At 37.2% G+C, this 18,930-nt stretch overlaps 2 protein-coding genes across 9 annotated transcripts; both read left to right on the forward strand.

Annotated features, from left to right (window-relative positions):
• Positions 1 to 808: 808 nt before the first annotated feature.
• On the forward strand, positions 809 to 13,147 carry LOC140776277 (coiled-coil domain-containing protein SCD2-like). 8 transcript variants are annotated; one of them, XM_073119929.1, is made up of 18 exons: positions 809 to 1,194; positions 1,978 to 2,147; positions 3,050 to 3,125; positions 3,301 to 3,342; positions 3,471 to 3,533; positions 4,420 to 4,463; positions 4,540 to 4,567; positions 8,181 to 8,264; positions 8,368 to 8,478; positions 8,567 to 8,627; positions 9,658 to 9,771; positions 9,895 to 10,016; positions 10,612 to 10,675; positions 10,820 to 10,864; positions 11,050 to 11,090; positions 11,952 to 12,078; positions 12,565 to 12,731; positions 12,822 to 13,147. In XM_073119929.1, exons 1-17 carry the CDS (start codon positions 931 to 933, stop codon positions 12,684 to 12,686), a joined length of 1,578 nt encoding a protein of 525 aa, XP_072976030.1. In that variant the 5' UTR covers positions 809 to 930; the 3' UTR covers positions 12,687 to 12,731; positions 12,822 to 13,147. The 8 variants fall into 8 exon arrangements, 4 of the variants coding, with proteins under 4 accessions (XP_072976030.1, XP_072976032.1, XP_072976031.1 ...); XM_073119930.1 differs by having other exon boundaries at positions 810 to 1,194; positions 8,190 to 8,264; XM_073119932.1 differs by having other exon boundaries at positions 1,076 to 1,194; positions 1,982 to 2,147.
• Positions 13,148 to 14,190: 1,043 nt separating this feature from the next.
• Positions 14,191 to 16,868, forward strand: LOC140776197 (uncharacterized). The gene is made up of 2 exons (XM_073119818.1): positions 14,191 to 14,495; positions 16,465 to 16,868. Exons 1-2 carry the CDS (start codon positions 14,211 to 14,213, stop codon positions 16,732 to 16,734), a joined length of 555 nt encoding a protein of 184 aa, XP_072975919.1. The 5' UTR covers positions 14,191 to 14,210; the 3' UTR covers positions 16,735 to 16,868.
• The last annotated feature ends 2,062 nt before the right edge of the window (positions 16,869 to 18,930 follow it).

The following is an 18,930-nucleotide window of genomic DNA, read 5'->3' on the forward strand; positions in this document are numbered from 1 at the left end:
AAGCTCCATTATGCAATTGATGTGTTTTGGTCCATATTTGCTAATCTGACCATAAAGTTTAATTATCTTAATAACCTATTTATTTTAGGCTAATTACATTTAGATCGGTTGAATTTGATCCTGTAGTATCACTCAAAAGATAAAAAAGAAAAGAAAATTTAACACTAAGACCTATGAATTATTCAAATGCTTCAGAATAATCTTTATGTTGCTCTACTGTTTCTTATTCTGAAGTTGACATGTCATGCGATCGATAATTGCTTCCATTTATTCCAAAATTGCCCTCATTTTCCTCCCTGAAACCTATACTAATATATTTATACTCTCTTGTGTTCAATTTTTGTCAAACTTTTTCCTCTAGTCAGTCCTCTTCAAACATTCTCACTCTCCTAATAACAACCTCCGTGATTTTCTATTACTCTTCTTTGTCAAACTTTTAATTTTTTATTACTCTTCTTTCGCCCAGACTCTAATTCTCTTTCCCTCTTCCTTTTTCCCACGTTTCCATCTCTCAATCCTAACCCAATGCCAAGTTATTTAATAATACTGCTCTCTATAATAGTTCAATGTCTTAATGTAACATTTTTTTAAAGGATATAAGAGATGCTGTGTCATATATCATAGTTAGTAGCATCTAGATGTACTTTAGCCTTCCATCTACAAACATTAAAAGAGTGTGAAAATTTGTTAGACATATTTTAATATATTCTAGCCCATAATTTGGAACTCGAACCAATGTTCAAAACCAAACGACCTCCCTCCGTCGCTTTCGTTCTAACCGTTAACGCCCCCAACGATCGCCTCCATTTCCGCGAAACAAGAACGAGGAACGAGCCAATCCCCATCTTCATCATCCCTTCCCTTCTCCAAATAGAAAGATATTTATTTTCTTTAAGCAACCCAAGAAAGAGGGAGGAGGGAAGGAGAGATATGGACAGAGCTGGGATATCGCCGGTGCACCGGCACGTGCGGTCGGGGTCGGCCGGCGGCGCGTTCCGGAGGCAGCAGAACACGGCGGCGCGGGCAGCGGCGCAGCGCCTCGCGCGCGTGATGGCCCACCAGCCCACCGGGGATGACGCCAGGAGCGGCGACGATGACGACGACGACGACGACGACGACGAACCGTTCGATCTCTCCGCCCCGCTCCCGGAGCTCTCCACCCCTCGCCGCTCCACCCGATCCCCCTCCCCCGCGGTAAGAGAGAAGAATTTGCGAATGCATTCTTCTTCTTTTTTGAGGTTTGCCGAGCTGGAAGATTTGATCCGTGCCCGATGTCGCTCTTGATCTTTCGCGTGTGGATTACATTTTGTGTTTTCCCTAGAGAAAGAAAATTTCATTTCAAACCGCATGTTTTGGCGAATTTGCACTTCAAAATCTTGTATATCTATTATTTCCAAATGAGATGAGCAAAACAACACATTGATTAGGATGAGATCAGGAAAGATTTTTAACGGCAGAGTGTCTCTTGCTCATCTTACAGAAAATACAAGGTGTCACGCAATTGTTTAAATATAAAATATCGGATGTTATTGCAACTTTCTCTTTTCTTAACATGGTGTTTTCTAGGTGGCCAACGTGTGATAGCAATCGGTAGAATTACTTAGTCAGCAGCTTATCTTTTTTATCCACATACTTGCCATCCAGTTGCAGAAGTATAGCCTTCTATATTGTGGATCTTTTCTTAATTGGCCTGCCTGACGATTTGTTGATCTTTCAACATATATTTTCATGCTTCAAATGTGTGCAAATATTGACACAGCTTTTGCTGGGAAAAGGCTTGGATGTGGATGATTTTGATACTTGTAATTTCCTTCTCGAATTGTGATTTTCATCTCTCCAAATGGTTGTTAAAATTATGGCATCTCTTATTACCTTATGCCAATGCTCCTATGTTGTTTAAAATTATGTATTACCTCACTTATTTTTTGTAACTTCAATGTATTGAATACTTGTCTATATTTCTGTTTTCCTTTTTAGTTAGGTCGTTATCTTGCAGAACAAGCACCTATTTGTCGTCCCACTTCTGCTGGTCGGCTGTCTATGGTTACAAAACCAATGACGTTAATACCGCCAATTAAACCAACTCCAAGACCTATTACTACTTCACTGGGGCCAGATTCTCCTGTTTTCAGTCGAAGGGATAAAAGGTGAGTATGAAACTATATTGCAGCTTAAATGATAATCTTGAATAAATATTCTTTTTCTTTGGAATCTATATGAAATAACTGTAAGGTATTGCTAATCTCAATTGTTAGCATCGTTATCGTAAAGGAGTGAAATAATTTGCATTTCTCTGACATTCCACGTTCCTAAATGAACCAAAAAGAAATTTATTCTTTGAATTACTCATTGAATTTCATTATGTGAAGAACCCATTCTAAATAATACGAAGAAAAAAAATCTAAGTGAAATCCAGGAGAATTAGGCAAACAACTTGATGATTTACATTTTCTTCCTATGTTGAATGTCTAATAAATTGTAATCTTTTGATTGTACTTCTAACTAGTCATCTCATTTTCTGCCATCTTCCAGCAATATATCTCTATGGAGCTGCTTCCTTTTTCTTGTTTAGCAGAGTAATGTAACAAAATAATCCTGGTTTTATTCATTGTCTGTTCGTTTTAATGTAATGGGCTTACGAGATATGAAGGAATAATCAGCTTTCTGTATCTGGTTTTTGTGACTTTTGTCGTCCATATGATTTCTAGAGAAACCTATAGAACCATAAGATTTGACCTTAATATTAATGATAATCTTGTATGGCAAATAGGAAGATGTTTCCTTCAATTTTACTTGCCAAGAGGAAAAAAATATATGATTACAGGAGACATTCCTATATTGTGTTTTAGATGGGCACCTTTACCAAGGTAAAGTAGTTGTCCTTGCATTATGATAATGTTAACTATTTTGCTACTGTGGTCAATGTTAGACCTGATATCCCGCCAAACTGTTCCATGAGATTGGATGCTTTGGATGAGATGATTGTTTTAACCCTTCTCCTTTTCTCCCTATCACATCCTAGAGATCTGTAACTTTTATCTCTGTTCAGGATGTCTGTTGATTTTGGGAACCTGAACATGAGAGAAAGAGCTCGTTCACATTCTGCTTCTCCTTTTCAAGATGAGGTAATTCTTCATTATGCTAATCTGGTTAAAATCTGTTGCTCTTCGAAAATGTTCCTTACAGTTTAGACTCCATCTATAGGTAGACTTACGTGGTCATTTGCAGTTAACAGTAGCATGGAGTTGTACTGTATATGATAAATTTATACCTGATGAATGACACTTGTAAAATTTTCAGATTGATGTGCTGCAACAGGAAAATGAAAATATTCTTGACAAGGTGAAAGACCATCTTTTTATCAGTATCAACTTCTGATATTAAGGCTTTTGTGTTAGAGACCCTCTTATTTCATTCTTATCTACCTCTTCCTCCTTTTCTTCTCATAGTGCTAATTTGCTTCTTCCCAGCTTCAATTTGCAGAGGAAAGGTATGTCGAAGCAGAGGAAAAGTCTAGACAACTTGAGAAACAGGTTTTCGTCACTGATTACACAATTGTAACTGACTTCACTAAATGATATGTATTGTCACTCAATCCATATAGCTTGATAATTTAATGATCATTTATTGTAAAAAAGTATTTCTTGATATTTGAAATCATTGTGTTGGGCTAATTGAGAATCTATCAAAATATATTAAATGTTTTCTATGGATTTGCCAGAAAATCCACTTCTAGGTTAACACATTACATATAAGTTGATATGTTTGATTGTGGTAGTCCAATAAAGAAGCTTGCATTATGTAGCTTGAGAGTATAAAGGCATTTATTATGACATAACAATGCATTGGTAAGGATTGGGGAGCTGAGAGCATTAGTTAGTTCTTATGCTTGATCTTCCCATTCAAAGCAATTTTGATTGCTTTTCTGGCAGAAAAATTTGTGTGTAAATCTATCATCAATGATGGTATGAGCAAATGCAATCTTATCAGTCTTGTGAGTAGCAAATTTGAAATCTTTTAATGTATTGTTTTCCTACAAAAGAGGAGTAATGCCTTCTTTCTTCTGTTTGACCTGTCATCAATTCAGCACCATTAGTGAACGTCATAACCTCCTTTTGCTAAAAAAATCCAAGAAATGTTGTGGGCGTATCCAAGCACATTTTTGTCTTTCTTTAACATATTCTTGTTTGACTAATAGCTGTGACACTTCCGAGCAACTGAAAGAGATCCGACTAAATTATTGAAGTATGTATGCTTTTTTAGCCACCTAGATCCAAGTAAATATACTACTAATGTTCTCACAAAGAATGCCATCATTCTTCACATTATTTGACACTATTTTTTAATGTTCTGATGTTGTCATCTACAATCATTGCTATCAAAATAACTTTTTGTAACACCTTCTGGTTGAACTTATAGGTTGCTGCTCAGAGTCCATCGTATGAGTCTCGATTAGTGTACAGGCAAGACATTAAAAAGCATATCTCCTCCAATCTTCCTTTTCCGCATTTTAACTATGTTTTGACATATTTTACTCAGAAAAGAAGCAGCATCCCAACAAAGAGAGGTATGTTTAATATTCATCCTTCTTGCACATGTCTAGGACATTGATCTTGTACCTTTTCTCTGAGAAGCATAACAAGTCATACTGCATAAGTCCATGAATAGACATAATACATGTTAGCAACCCATTAAGTATACCATCTGTGATTATGTGCATGATGGTATGATTTCTTCATGTAGTTCTTTGACTTCTTTGGGTTATTGTGTGCACAATTGTGCTTTCTTTATCTTTCATTGTATTCTAATTTGTGCAACAACCGTCTATACTCTATATCTACTTTTCTGCATTCATTAATGGGTACACATGAAAATTGTGATGGTTAGATGCAACTCCATATATCAGTTAAAACTGCTCGTGTTTTATTACCTTCAGATAACTTCTTGATACCTAACTTGGTTGGTAGCTGCTGCATAGTAATCCTGTTCACCATAAATTCTGGTTGATGCACCTCTATTTTTGAAGTCATCTTAATCTGTATTTCTTTTGACAAGTTATTGATCCACAAGTAGTGGTATATTGTGTTTATTTATTTTCTTAGTGAGAAACTTCAATGTACTATCATTTGTTTGGTCATGTTCGATCATGCCAAATTTATAATTTATAATATAGCAATGCTTTCTAGAAGATATAAAAAAAAAATTTAGATCCTACCAAGTTTTGTTTCTTTTAGATAAGTTTGCTAGAATATTGCTGATTGAAAAAAAATATGAATCCTAGAATAGGTTTAGTGAGAACAGAGTATGTCAAGGCACGAATTTGAAATCATGACCGACCGTGTACTTAGTAAACTTGAGATACACGAAGCCTGAACAATTAACACAATAATAAGAATTTAATATGAACCACTAACTCTAAGACAATAGTTAATTAAACTCCAAAGGTAATAATAATGTCCAAATGTGACTACGAATATCTTTCAGAAGAAGGAGTGATGGGACAAGCATTAGGACTAGGTGGTGGAAGGTGAAACTGGTCTAGGTAGTAAAGCCCATGAATCCGTTTACTTACCCAATCCTATGGCTTGTAGACGAGTTCTACACAACACAAGAAATAGAATAGCAAGATAGTGTAATCAGAATCAGAAAGGTGGGTAGTAGAAATAAGACTCGTGATAAAATCGAAAATAAGCCAGACATCAAATAAAATAAGATGACTAGTGGGATATGTGGTTGAGGTAATATCACCAATATGAGAGATGGGGGTGATAGGCCCCGTTAGCAATATGAACATGAGGAGGGGCAAGAGGGGCAGGGGTAAGATTAGTAAAAATAGAGGAGTCATCAATCATATAATATAGGGGTGTAAAAGAGCAGAGCTTGAGTGAGCTAGGCCTAGCTCAACTCAGCTCAAGAGGTAATTTTTTCTATCTTGAGTTTGGCTTGAGCTCGATTCGAGCTGGAAAACCTTGGCTTGGCTCTTCTCTAACTTGATGAGGCTCGAGCTCAGCTCGACAGGTTATAAGTAATCCACCGTGATCCGCCGATGACACCGATCAGGAATCGCCCATAGCTACATCTATACCAGGTAGGAGCTACATTTGCTAATGACACAGATAAACCGCTCTCCATCGACGGCCTCTACATCTATACTGCTCCGTTGCCACTAAAGACCTGCGACATCCGACACGTGGCGAGGAATCCAAAAGTGAGCCGGTCTGGCTGAGCCGGTGAGACTGGAGAACGATAGCGACGCCTCGATGGAGACGGTCGATGCCTTACTTGTTAGCCAATCCAGCAATACGACGCCGAGGTCGGCTTGGATCTCACCTTGGTCCTCTTTCACAAGGCCCAACCAACAAAGAGCGAATCAGGAGACAACGTGTATCCAGTGGAGCAAGGTTCCACACCTCCATACCCGTCCATCTTCGACCTCTACATCTATCCTTCCCACAATTGATGGCGAGAATTTGTACGTACATATATATAATATACCAGCCTAATTGAGTTGAGCTTGACCAAGCCGGTGTTGGCTCGGCTCGGCTTGATAATACTTTCAAGCCTATTTTGTTAGCTTGACCTTGAGCCGAGCTTGAGCCAGGCTCTTAACGAGCCGATCTCGCGTGCCTCACGAGCCCATGGGCTTTTCTGACATCTTTAATATAATGTGAGAAGATAGAATAAAAAAATATAAGGTTTAATCATCTAGAGCAACAGAGGCAGAAATAGAGGTACCAGTAAAGCTAAGAGCTTCATGAATGAGCTGCTAAATCTGCTAGAGTTGTGCACTGCTTAAGATGAGACTAGTAAAATAATTAGATGGACCAATGCTTGGAATTAATATCGACTCCAGCTCAGGCTCGGGTCGATAGGCTCAGTACAAATCCCGGCCTCGTCCTCCTTTGCGGTGCACTTCCTCCTCCTCCTCCTCCTTCTTCTTCTACAGTGGCTTTCTTCTTCTTCTTCTTCTTCCCTCCTTCAGCAGTGGCAAGCAGTCGCGGACCCACGGTGCCCTGCCCCTCCTCCTCCTTCTGTAGCGGCAAGCACCCGTGGACCCGTAGTGCCCCACCACTCTTCCTTCGATAGTGACAAGCAGTCGCGGACCCGCGGTGCCTTGCTCCTCCTTCGGCAGTGACAAGCAGCTGTGGACCCCCGATGCCCCACCCCTCCTCCTCTTTCTTCGGCAACGGTAAGCTGCCGTGGACCTGTAGTGCCCTGCCTCATCGTCGTTCTCGTCCTCCTTCTTTTTCTTTGGCTCGGCTTGGGTTTGATTTGGCTTGATCCGGCTCGATCCTGCTCGGTTTGATGATAGGCTCATTTTAGGTTCGAGCTTGGCTCGAGCTCGGTTTGGCCCGGCTCGAGCTCGGTTCAAGTTGAGCTGAGCTGAGGCTAAGCCTCATTTTAGGAACTCCCTTCTTTCTAACAAGGAACTCATAGAATAAGGAACTCCCTTCTTCCTATTGCGGAACTCGTAGGATAAGGAACTCCCTTCTTCATAATGCAGAACTCGTAGGATGAGGAACTCCCTTCTTCCTAATGCTAATGAGGATTTCGAGAAGACCCCGGTCGTTTATCAGGGAGGTGGTGAATCATAAGAAAGGTCAGAGACGATTGGATATTGCCAGATGAGTGGAGATGGTAGGAGGAAGAGGTCAACTTGGTAGTCTCAACGCAGAGCTCTTGGAAGCTATAGAGGAGGACTGGTGAGTCAGAGAAGACGAGGGAATCAACGGTGATTATGAAGCTGGGATGATGAGGTGGTTGAAGGGCTTATCACAGTTTGGGCATGATGCAATCAACGGGCTCAATGCGGTCAATATGCCATCGAAGGGCTCAGATTGAGCGATTTGCCTTGATGCCTTGTGAAGGGGAAGGAGGAGATAGTTCGAGCTAGGTCCCTAGAGATCGGGATACCCTGATACTATGAAATAATACAAGGCCTAACCCTAGAATGGGTTTAGAAGAAGAGAGGAAGAGAGGAAGATAGGAAAGGATAAAATAATGTATTGCTTAATGTGAAAGAGGGGGCCTTAGCCCTATTTATGCAAAGCCATCATGTATCTAAGTAAATAAATAAAATATAAATCTAATACCAATGAATGCTCAGTACTTAGATCAGCAAAATTTGCATAATGAAATAATACCAGTTTATACTAATTCATCAAGTTGCTGAGATCCAGTTTCTGCAGGATGCTTTGAGAGTTCCTGCAAGGACTACTGATGCAAAGAATGAAGAGATTACAGCCCTCCGCTTAGAAGTTATGGTACTAATATCTGCTGACACAATGCAGTTTTTTGTTGTAGTACTCAATCCATCCTTGAATGTCTACACTGTACTAGTCTCATATTTAAATATGTACATGCTAGGCTGCCAGGAAGGAGGCAACGTCTGTTGCTGAAAATTTACATATTGCTGAATCTGAACTTAGATCACTCAGAACAGTTGCCCAAAGAATGTTATTATCCCAAGAAGAGATGGTATAATTTGAGTTAATTTTTCTCTGATTAATTTCTTCAGAAGTTATGTTCACTTATGATGTACTTGTTTCATGTGATACTATCTCAGGAGGAGGTGGTTCTCAAAAGGTGTTGGCTTGCTCGTTACTGGAAATTATGTGTACAATATGGTAACGATATGTATTTGCTACTTTTCAGACAATATGAACCTGCTCTTATGTTGTTGTCAGACAAGATAACATTGGACTTTTTTAAAATTTAATGATGGTAAATCATTTGTTACAAGACCATCCTGTTGAATATCCAGTTCCATATCAGTAGACATAAGGGTGTAAGACAGTAGATGCCTAAAAAAAAAGTGAAATCTATGCATATAATTTGTTTCGACAATGTCTGCCAGCCACTTAGAATTCTACATTTGGCACATGGAGGTTTTAGATTTTCCATAATCATCTAAAGGAAAGCCAAGGAACTTTTGATATACTCCTTAATTTTATGACTCACCTCATAACTCATAAGTACTTCATAAGCCGTTCACTTTTCTATTTTAAACAATGACTTGGAGAAAGTAAATGAACCTGGAAGACAGAGAAGATGCAGTTGACAGCGGCATTCTAGAATGAACAATGAGAGAATTCCCAATGCAGAATTATTTCCATTATGGTTTCCCCTTTCTAGTTTATCATGCCATTCTAGAATACTAGGATAATAACCTATAATTGTTTGTTATATCATGCAAAATATTTTTCTGAATATGGATGAGACTCTAGAAAGGGTAAGGTACATCATATGCTCTCCAAGGTCGAGGCCGTCACTTTGCTTGTGCAGGTTAGAGTCACAAAAGCAGTATATATAGCAATGAAGGTTAAGTCTCATACATTTTTGCCCTCGCCAGACGCAGAACTGGGTAGGACACCCTTGTTTCTCTTAATAAATATGGCCAGTAAGTTAAAAGGACAAATCTTAAATACTATTGCTGTAATGTGCAACAATGTCATGAACAGAGGAGAATCACTTCCTGTTTTTCCTCGGAACATTAAGATGTAAGATTTATTCTTCCCATGAGAGGACAACCTTTTGAATAAGCATTTCTTTTCTTGCATATTCTCACCTTTGATCCTCAATTTTTTTAGGAGCCTTGCCTTGAAGTGTAAAGTGAGGCAAGTATGTTAGGCCATTGACATTGTATTCTTGTCATAGGAATATTTTCTGATATTGCTGAAATAAAACATGAGTACTGGTCATCCCTTGCCCCTCTTCCTCTAGAAGTTATGGTGTCTACTGGACAAAAGGTTAGAGATGAGTATTCATCAGGTTAGTGTTTTCTGTTGAAAGCTTTCTCTAATTAAGTAGCTTGTAGAAGAGTGTTGAACTTAATCTCTTGTACATCTTCTTGCTCTGTGAATACATGTCTCTTTCATCTTTAATATTTTGCAGACAAAGCAGATATAGAGGAGAGGAACAAAGTCTCATTTGATATGAATGATTTATCTGGAGAAGGAAACATCGAGAGTATGCTTTTAGTTGAGAAAGGCCTGCATGAACTACTTTCTCTGAAGGTACTTGTTTTTCTTTTCTTTTCCTTTTTTTAGGTTTACCTTTTTCTGCTATTCACCATTTAACTGTATTACTCCATTTTTTCTCTTAAAATTTGGCACTGCAATTGATGATGAACATGGGGTACATATGTATATAGTGTAAAGTATAATTATCTAGACTCATCAAAACTTTTATCTAATTTACCCACTCATATAATAAAATAACCCCCAAACCGCCCCCCACCCCCTCTCTGTTGATTTTTCCTGATATACGAACCATCAGAATAAGTAGAAATCAACATATATCAGGATTAATATGGTTTAAAATTATACCTAATATAAGATTTCAAAGTAGCATGTCCCCTCAGAAGTATACATCGTTTGTGCTCCGGAACAACTATTTCCATATGGATTGCCTACCTTTGATTTGCATCGGTATTGATATGGCTTCAAACATACTGGGCACAGTCTTTGCTTCCATACTTTGTAGTGCCAAGCACATAGACACAAATCCATACATAAGAACTTGCACAGATTCATATATGCTCTGTTCTAGATTGTAAGTTGAACTTGGGTGGGCTTCTTATTGATAGTTACTGATAGTATGTTTTTGAAGGTGGAGGAAGCGGTCATGCTTGCCATGGCTCAGCATCGACGAGCTAGTATCAAGTCTTTTTCAGGTGCCTCCCATGTAAATGTACTTATTTTCTCTATTTACCTTTATTTGCTTTGACTTTCATACTCCCATAAATAATGCCATCCTATCTCTACTTAATGCTTTTTCTAAAGATCAGAGTTTGCTATTAACAAGCCACTTATCTTAGGTCCATTACTTCCAGTTGAAGGCCAGAATCCTGTAGAAGCATTTGGTCAGTTCTTCTCTTTAAATCTCTCCAATCACATAACAGATCTTATGAGATCAAGTGAATGACAGTAATCTTAACTTTTAAGTTGTAAAGTGTGAAAGATATAAATGAACTTCATGATTGTCATCTCTCTTAAAGAATAATACATGTATCTTTGATTTTAAGCACTATAGTTGTTCTTTTTCCAGAATTGAGTAAAGAGGAGTCTGAAGATGTTCTCTTCAAGCAGGTATATTGGTGACTGCTCTCCATGTCTCTACTATAATTTAGATTCCACATATTTTTGTTGCACCTAATTGCTTTTCTCTATGATTATGCTGTAGCATTTTAGGTTTCACATGTTCCATTTTTCTACCGAAACATTAGTTTCACTTGGATTTGTTGACATCACGTATGGAAATAAAAAGGAACCAGAGAGAGCTAGGAAGCACTCAAAAGTGGCTCACTCTCTGTCTCTTCTGCATTAATATAGTTTAGGTCTAGCCTCTTGGGTAAGTTGATATGGCTGACACAAGTTTATGACCTTAATGGTTTTGCCCGATAGGTTCAAGGATAACAACAGCCGATGCAATGGATAAGCTTGCAATATCCACAAATTGATATTCATTTATTGATTCAAAGCCTAGTAAATACAAGGCTAAACTGATTGTCATTTAAGGTTACAATACTGTGATTCAGTTCATGTAGGGACTTTTGTTTGTATGTAGTCCTTCCGCTAAACTGGTCTTTCTTATTTTTGAAGATAATGTTATCAATAGAGATGGTTCTGCATTATTATGACATCATATACTGGAGTACTTAGGTGGATTATCGAACACACTCTATTGGTTCAAGCCTTCAAGTTGTGCCAACCAGAAGATCTTGCATATTATTCAATGATTTCACAACTCCCATTGTTGGAACTTTTATATGTACTTAGTAACTACTTCATTTAAAGATAGTCTGCACACACACAGAATGATATAGACCAACAACCATACGCCTGTTATAGAATGTGAATGCTTTCTTGATTCGTCTTTTTGTTTGGTTGTTAGGTTAATGTGTTATTGAATAATGTTTATTTGATACCTAACTTTGCAGTAGCTGACAGGCTTGGTTAGCATATCTCTGGAAGAGAGTAAAGAATCATGGCTTAGAAGAAGATATTGCAGATGAGCGTCTGAAATTCTGGATTGAGCAAAGCAATCACTCCCCAACCTCACATGATGTCATAGAAGGTGATATCTTAGTAACTAGTATACCAAATGACTATAGTGTATGTACTGACATCCCGAGCGAGCACCAGTGGCCTTGAGCCTTCGCATCATCTTGACCTATCTACTAGAGGAATCATTTCTTATAAAGCACTATTATGTGCTCAAACATGCAAGACATAATTAATCATTAGATATTTCTGTACATCATCTACGAGATCTTGTTTCTGATTTTTGTCAGACAAATGTCTACATAAGCCTTCTCATCTCCTCTCTGATTAATGGTCTCTAGCTATCTCCAATACTTAGCTTATTACCTGTCCTGCACTCCTACCTATGAGGAAGAACAAACTCCACTGCTCTATTCTAAAAGTATTGGCAAGATTACTAGGATAACAAAAGTATTCTGATCCTTACAAAATTTGTTACAGTCTCTTCACTTTATAATTTCAATCTCTCATTTGCCAATTTGCTATAACCTTCTTTGTGTGTTTGTCATTGCTTTTACAGTCGAACGTGCCCTTCTAGAGGTAAAGAAACTGGGAATCGAGTCCCAGCTATGGGAAGCATCAAGAAGACAAATTGATCTAGATGTCAGTCTCCATGGAAGTCCAACTGAATCAGAACTTTAAGTTAACTGATAAGCCTTTCTCCAAATGATGATATTGTAGAACCAGGTATTGATTGATTATATCTCAGTTCCTTTACACATGCGTTCCATATTTCCTGTTTCAGCTCTTCATAAAGCTTTTCTTGTTCCTGCACAGCTCTTCCCATGCCATGGCGGCGCATATTATACTGTCGACATGCAGACACTGGAGCGAATATTCGTTCGTTTCAACCTCAATCATCAATTGCATCATAGACATTTTCTTTCCTTTTTTTACATCTAGATAAGTATGCAAATGAAAACTACCGGCTTCTTCGTTATATGCAAATCTTCCATTCATTCAAAGGCAGGATTTTATTGTAATATTCCTATATTTCATTTTAATTTCCCTCGTTTCTTATCATTCCTAGATCAAAAGATGTACGAGAAATAGCCTCCTTAGATGGAGACTAGTATAGCATAACTGTGCAGAGGTAGGCAATACATAACTTGTATGTTCATTGTTTATCTATCCATTCAAGATTTTTGGTATCTTGGCAGCTTTCACATTTTTAGACGATTTTTCATGCATTCTTTTCATTATATTGGACCTTCATATATCATAGCATAAGGGCTAGAACCTGAAGTTATTGCTGTTCATTTCTATCAAACAGCTAGTTAGATCTGAGTTTAGACAATGAAATAACAATATATATCAGCTCAGTAGCTCTAATACTAAGTTATCTCGAAGCTGAAAGATTATTATTATTATTATTAAAAAATATATGTAATTTTAACAATGAAGTAGAGAATAAAAGGAAGAAAGATCGGTTTTGTGATATAAATATTGTCGTTAAAATTAATAGAGAGAGAGAGAGAGAGAGAGAGAGAGAGAGGGAGAGAGAGAGCGTTTTGAAATTATTTGGAGAAATAGGGTGGGTCATGAAAAAACGCTATTATGAAAGCAAACTACTTTCCTTTAGCAGGTTGTTATATTGCCAAATTACCAAATTAGTTGACTTATTTAATTCAATCATTAAACAGAGATCGTGTTCGTGCTTTTTCCTAATTCATGTTTATAATCCAAATTAATATACGTAAATAATTTGTTTATAATCCAAATATTCAATAAACAGAGATCACATTTGTGTTTAAAATGGGTCCAATCCGATTTGGTCATTTGACTCTACTGACCCGATTAAACCCTCTAAATATTTATTTTATAAGATTATATGTGTTTGAAAACAGCCAACTCAAAAATTATAAGTCAATTGAGAGGAAACTTTTTTTTATATATAAATAATTTAATTATTGATTTGTATTTAAAAAATTATTAAATAAGAAAACCATTTATATAAATATTTCTTTTTAAATTTTTGCAGATTTTTTAATTTTTATTATAAATTGCTAATTGAGTCAGTAATTTTTAAACACTTTTAATCGAATTTAAGTTTCGAAATAAATTATACTTGTAACAAAATTGGGCAGACTTAAAATAAGTCTAAAACTCGATAAAATTATGATAAAGGTCTTCAGGAATACGTACACCAAACACGGCTTCAGAAAAATGGGATCTTTACTCCACTCGATTGGCCTTGTGTCTCCTAGAACTCCTCCCCCACACTCTAATCCACCCAAACTCGCCTCGATTTCCAAGTCCACGGCAAGATTGGTCGCCTCTCGCAATGCCCACCTCCTGTTTGCTGCGTGGTTTGGAACACCGAACCCACGTAGTCTTCCACTTCTTGTCTCCTCCTCATCTGGCTCGGTGGCAGGGGAAGAGGAACCTGAAGTCCTGGTCGAGGTCCTTCGAGTCCCTGACGCTTGGTTGATCCCTTCAAACGCCCTTCAGGTTTGCCGTTGAGACCTTTCTTGTTCTTCTTCTTGATATTTCCTGTGATTTTGAGTTGTAGGTGCATGATCTCATTGTGTCCTGTTTTAGTTTGGTGGTGAATGGAAGGTTTTGTTAGGAGTTAGAAGAAAAAGAATGTTCCTTTCGATGAAAAATTTGTAACTTGGAGAAATGATTTCGCTCTCATTTTTGGCTCCTATCTTCTGCTGTTGCCATATGCAGGGAATTTGTTAGCACAAAATTGATTGTTGTTTTCTTTTTACCTTTTTCTGTATGAAGAGTAGAGGGGAGCTAAACTAGTGCACTTTTTCGATGAGTTTAAACTTGTGTATATATATCTAGAGAAGTCAACGAAGCTGCTAATTGGTTGGTTAAAGAGGAAAAAAAATCATTTTATGGAACGGGTTAGATAATCCTGAGATGAAAGGTGTTGAGTTAAAAGGCCTGAGTGAAGCTTGGTTGATCCTCTTCTATTTTCTCTGAAGGATGTTGATCCCTTGAAACACTCTTCATATCTGTTCTTTAGGCCTTTGCTAAGAACTTGCTTTTTTTGTTGCGGTTTTGAAATTGGGTTCTTTTTTAGTTTTTTATAACCTAAGTTTGTTTTGAAGGTCCTATTTCCTACGTTAGAACAACAACAACAATGTTAGTGCTTGTTTTGATTCTGATATACCAAGTTGATTTGAATGACTTGCAAAGTGGCTACTAACTGATGAAGATTGGTGATTTGCATATGTTTGGTGGATTATTATGCTGGTGCTTGTATATATATATATGATACAATACTTGTTAGGTGTGGAATGGGTAGGTATTAGATTATTTTCTATATTTCCAACTTTCTTGGCAAAAAAAAAAAAAAATTGAAAAATGTGATTCCTTCTGAATACTGTGACTGTGGTGGTAAATCATTTAGAAAAGGTCAACCAAAAATAAATCTTAGCACTATGATTTTAGTTTCAAGATTTTTGATGTTGAAATGTTTTCCATTCCATTTACTGACATGGAATGGAAAAGATGATTCCTTTTGAAAGCTATGACCGTAGTTAGCACTATGCTATTAATTTTTAGGCATGTTACAAGATTTTTGACATTGGAAAGTCTTCCTTTCCATTTATTGACATGATATGCCCATGTTAAGGATGTAACTGCCTTAATATAGACAATGGAAAACAAATTGAAGATGTAATGAATAAGTCATCATACCCTAAGCTTTTGGACAACATTGTTTAGTTAGTGTGGTTCAATTTTGAGAATTCTCCATGAAGATGTAATGAATGTTTATGATTGGCTAACAATGTAAAATCAATTTAAGAAATGGTGCTCTATTAAACCCAAGCAAAATTTGGCAATAGAGGGACTTAGGTAAACTTATGATGCATTGGTTGGTTGAGTGATCTACTCTGATGTCTACAGTTTAGGGTCAGCCAACCAAGGAGAAGCCCCCAAAAGTTTTGCTAGACAATGAAAAATCTAGAAGGGGAGATGAGATTTTCATGCACGGAACTGTTGACAATATATACACACACACAATATATATAACTTTGAAATCTCATATCCTACTATTTTCAAGTTTTGTCGTTGTAACATTCGTTGGTATCTTGTTGTAGCTGTATGTAGTAAAATTACCATGCTGTGCAGCTTATGGTTGATGAATTTTGCATATATAGAACTGCTACTTATGTCATAATACTAGCAAGAAAATGTTTTAGGACATGGCTATTTCCGTAACTAACAGTTGACCTTGTTATTGTAGTAAATGAAGCTTCATATCTTATCCTTTTGTAAACTTTGTACTTGTAGTGAGTGGCAATCATGTCCAAACTTCTTTCCCACTCCACCTCTCAATTGTTTCCTCAGATGGATATTATGGGTGAAAGTGCCTTGCCAAACAAAATTTTATCTCCCTTTCATTACTTTGCTTTATATGTTGTTTCCTATGAGATATCTCAGCTTAGATCATTTTCTACAGGAATCAGAGTGGCTCAGAGAAAAATTGCACAAATGGCTGGATGATGAGTACTGCCCAGAGCCTACCAATGTAGAGATTAGCAAACTTGCTGCACGCTCATATTATGATTCATTGATGGCAAAACAGGCTGACTTAGGTGAGATATTGCTGAAAATGGTGAGAGATTTGGAAACTCTCTCTTTCCAGGAAAGCTTCCATGGACCATTTTCCTCCGCAAATGCAGCTGTACACTTGATAACCTTACGAATGGAGTCACTGGCTGATACATAGATACACTGGCAACAACCAATTTGAATCCTGCCTGTCTTTTTCATTATTCTTATTCTCTATTGAAAATATGGATCAGAGATTTTGTACTTATAACAAGGTGCATTGAAAGGGAAGCCTTCTACACGTATTTTTGAGATCACTTTTGTACCTTATTTGGTTTATTGTTCAACCTATGCTTAGAGGTGAAGTTCTTTCCAAAAGTTATAATCTTCTTGATCTTGCTAGGTTCCTCACATCCTTAGCAGTTAGCAGTAATATGCTAATTTGATCCTTTGGTTGCATGAATTTATAAGTGAGTTGCATGTGTTTCAATTTCTGTAGCAATAGTTTTACGCAGCAGCAGCCGGCAGTGAAACGGTAGGGAACAGTATTGAGGACTGTCACTTGACTTGCTCTCTGAGAAACTTGTGCATGTTCTTGTAAATAGACTCAGATAAAGTTAAATGTTGTAAATTCATTAGCTACTTCTGTTGGAGGATCTTTTCTATGTTAGCATTTTGAGGTTTTAGAGGAGATATCAAGGAATTGTGTGGAATATTATATGCTTTGGCATCACTTGTAAGCAAGGCATACTCTACAAATGGCATCACCAAGTTTTAGCTTTAGTTTAGAAACCTCTCTAGTGTTACACAACTGTCAAGTAAACATCAGGAAGGGACTATTTGATTCAAATTCTATCTCCTTTCAATTATTATTTCAATAACAGTTTGGATACAGATTCAGATATCTATTTATCCATAAACATATAGTTTGAATCTACTAGTAATTAGCAGGTTCTCAGAACCTTCCCACTTCTCCTAACTCATTTAGTTATAATTTATTTAGCTCTTTCATCTTCCATAATTCACATCTACTATTAAATATGGATTCCAATAGTTACTCATATATCTGTCTATCTGTATATATATAACAAATGAATTTATTAGTATATTATATATTCTCAAACTTTCTAACTCTTACAATCCACACAATTCGAATATGTTTAGATTCTGTCATTTTTACATCTTTTTTTTTTGTGTTTTTAAGGTCAGTTACTTGTATCCAAATTAAGTTTGCATCTGAATTTTTTCAAGATCTGTTTTATAGTGATTTATGTTTGTATCAATTTAAGATTCGATAGGTATTCGATTTAAATAATACATGATTAATTAGTAATGTAGGATATTATTTTTTACATTTTAATATTATATCTACAAGAAATTTATCAAAACTTCTTTGCTATTTACTTTTACCATTTACCACATATCTTCTCCCATGTTCTATAGTCTTCCCTTGCCGTCGATGATCTCCTCCCTCCCCTCCTCTAGGGCATGTGGCTAGGAAGGGGAAATGTCTTCTCCTTCCTCATTTTTTCTTAATTTTTCTTTCCCTTCCTCACTCATTAACTGTTTCCCTTATTTCTTTTTTCTCTCTCCTAGTTCTTCCTTAGTAATTAGAACCTCCCTTTCCTTTTCCCCTCTTTAGTTCCTTCTTCCCATCACCTCATCCTCTTCATTGCATCTTCCATATTGCTCTCTTGCTCCCCCACCTTTGACTCCTAGTGCACTGCCCCCATCGCCTTGGCAACTTCACCCTCATATCTCTAATCCCACCTCCCCTCTCCCTCTCTTGTCATCTACAACATTTCATCCCTCCCCTCCTTCATCGTCTCAACGGTCTTCTCCCCAACCTCCCTTGTCGTCTCCCACTTTCAATGTCTCTCTCCATCAAGCCTTTATCACCCTTTTGTGACCTAGCTTCTTCCGAGGCACAATTGTGATACCACTTTCGTCAGGCTCATTGCTTTCTGGTTGTCATTCTTGAGCTGGGGTCCTCTTCGCAGGGTTGTTGTGATGGTGGAGGTTATTATTAGTTATGTCTTTTAGCCTTTCGAATGTCTCCTTTACCCTAGTTGTAAAGTTGTTATGAAGGTGGGCTTTGGATGCTCTACACTAATGTCTTCCTCTTGTTATGTGGGTATCCATCTGTGTTTTTGTATTTATCTATTGTCATTGTCTAAAAATTTTCTCTAGTCTTTTAGGATTCATAGGGGTGCACATCTTTAACCACTAGACTGTGACAAGCCATAAGCTAACTTTAGATTATTTGTACGTGTATCTAATAGTGCCGTATTTCTTGTTGTATTTTATTTTATTTTTAGTTGTGCTATTTTATAGTTATTATTGAGTATAAAACTTGTGTCAAATAGCCGTCACT

The sequence above is a fragment of the Typha angustifolia genome, chromosome 14 (genome assembly GCF_048772165.1).
Source record: "Typha angustifolia cultivar Huaian chromosome 14, ASM4877216v1, whole genome shotgun sequence".
Lineage (NCBI taxonomy): Eukaryota > Viridiplantae > Streptophyta > Magnoliopsida > Poales > Typhaceae > Typha > Typha angustifolia.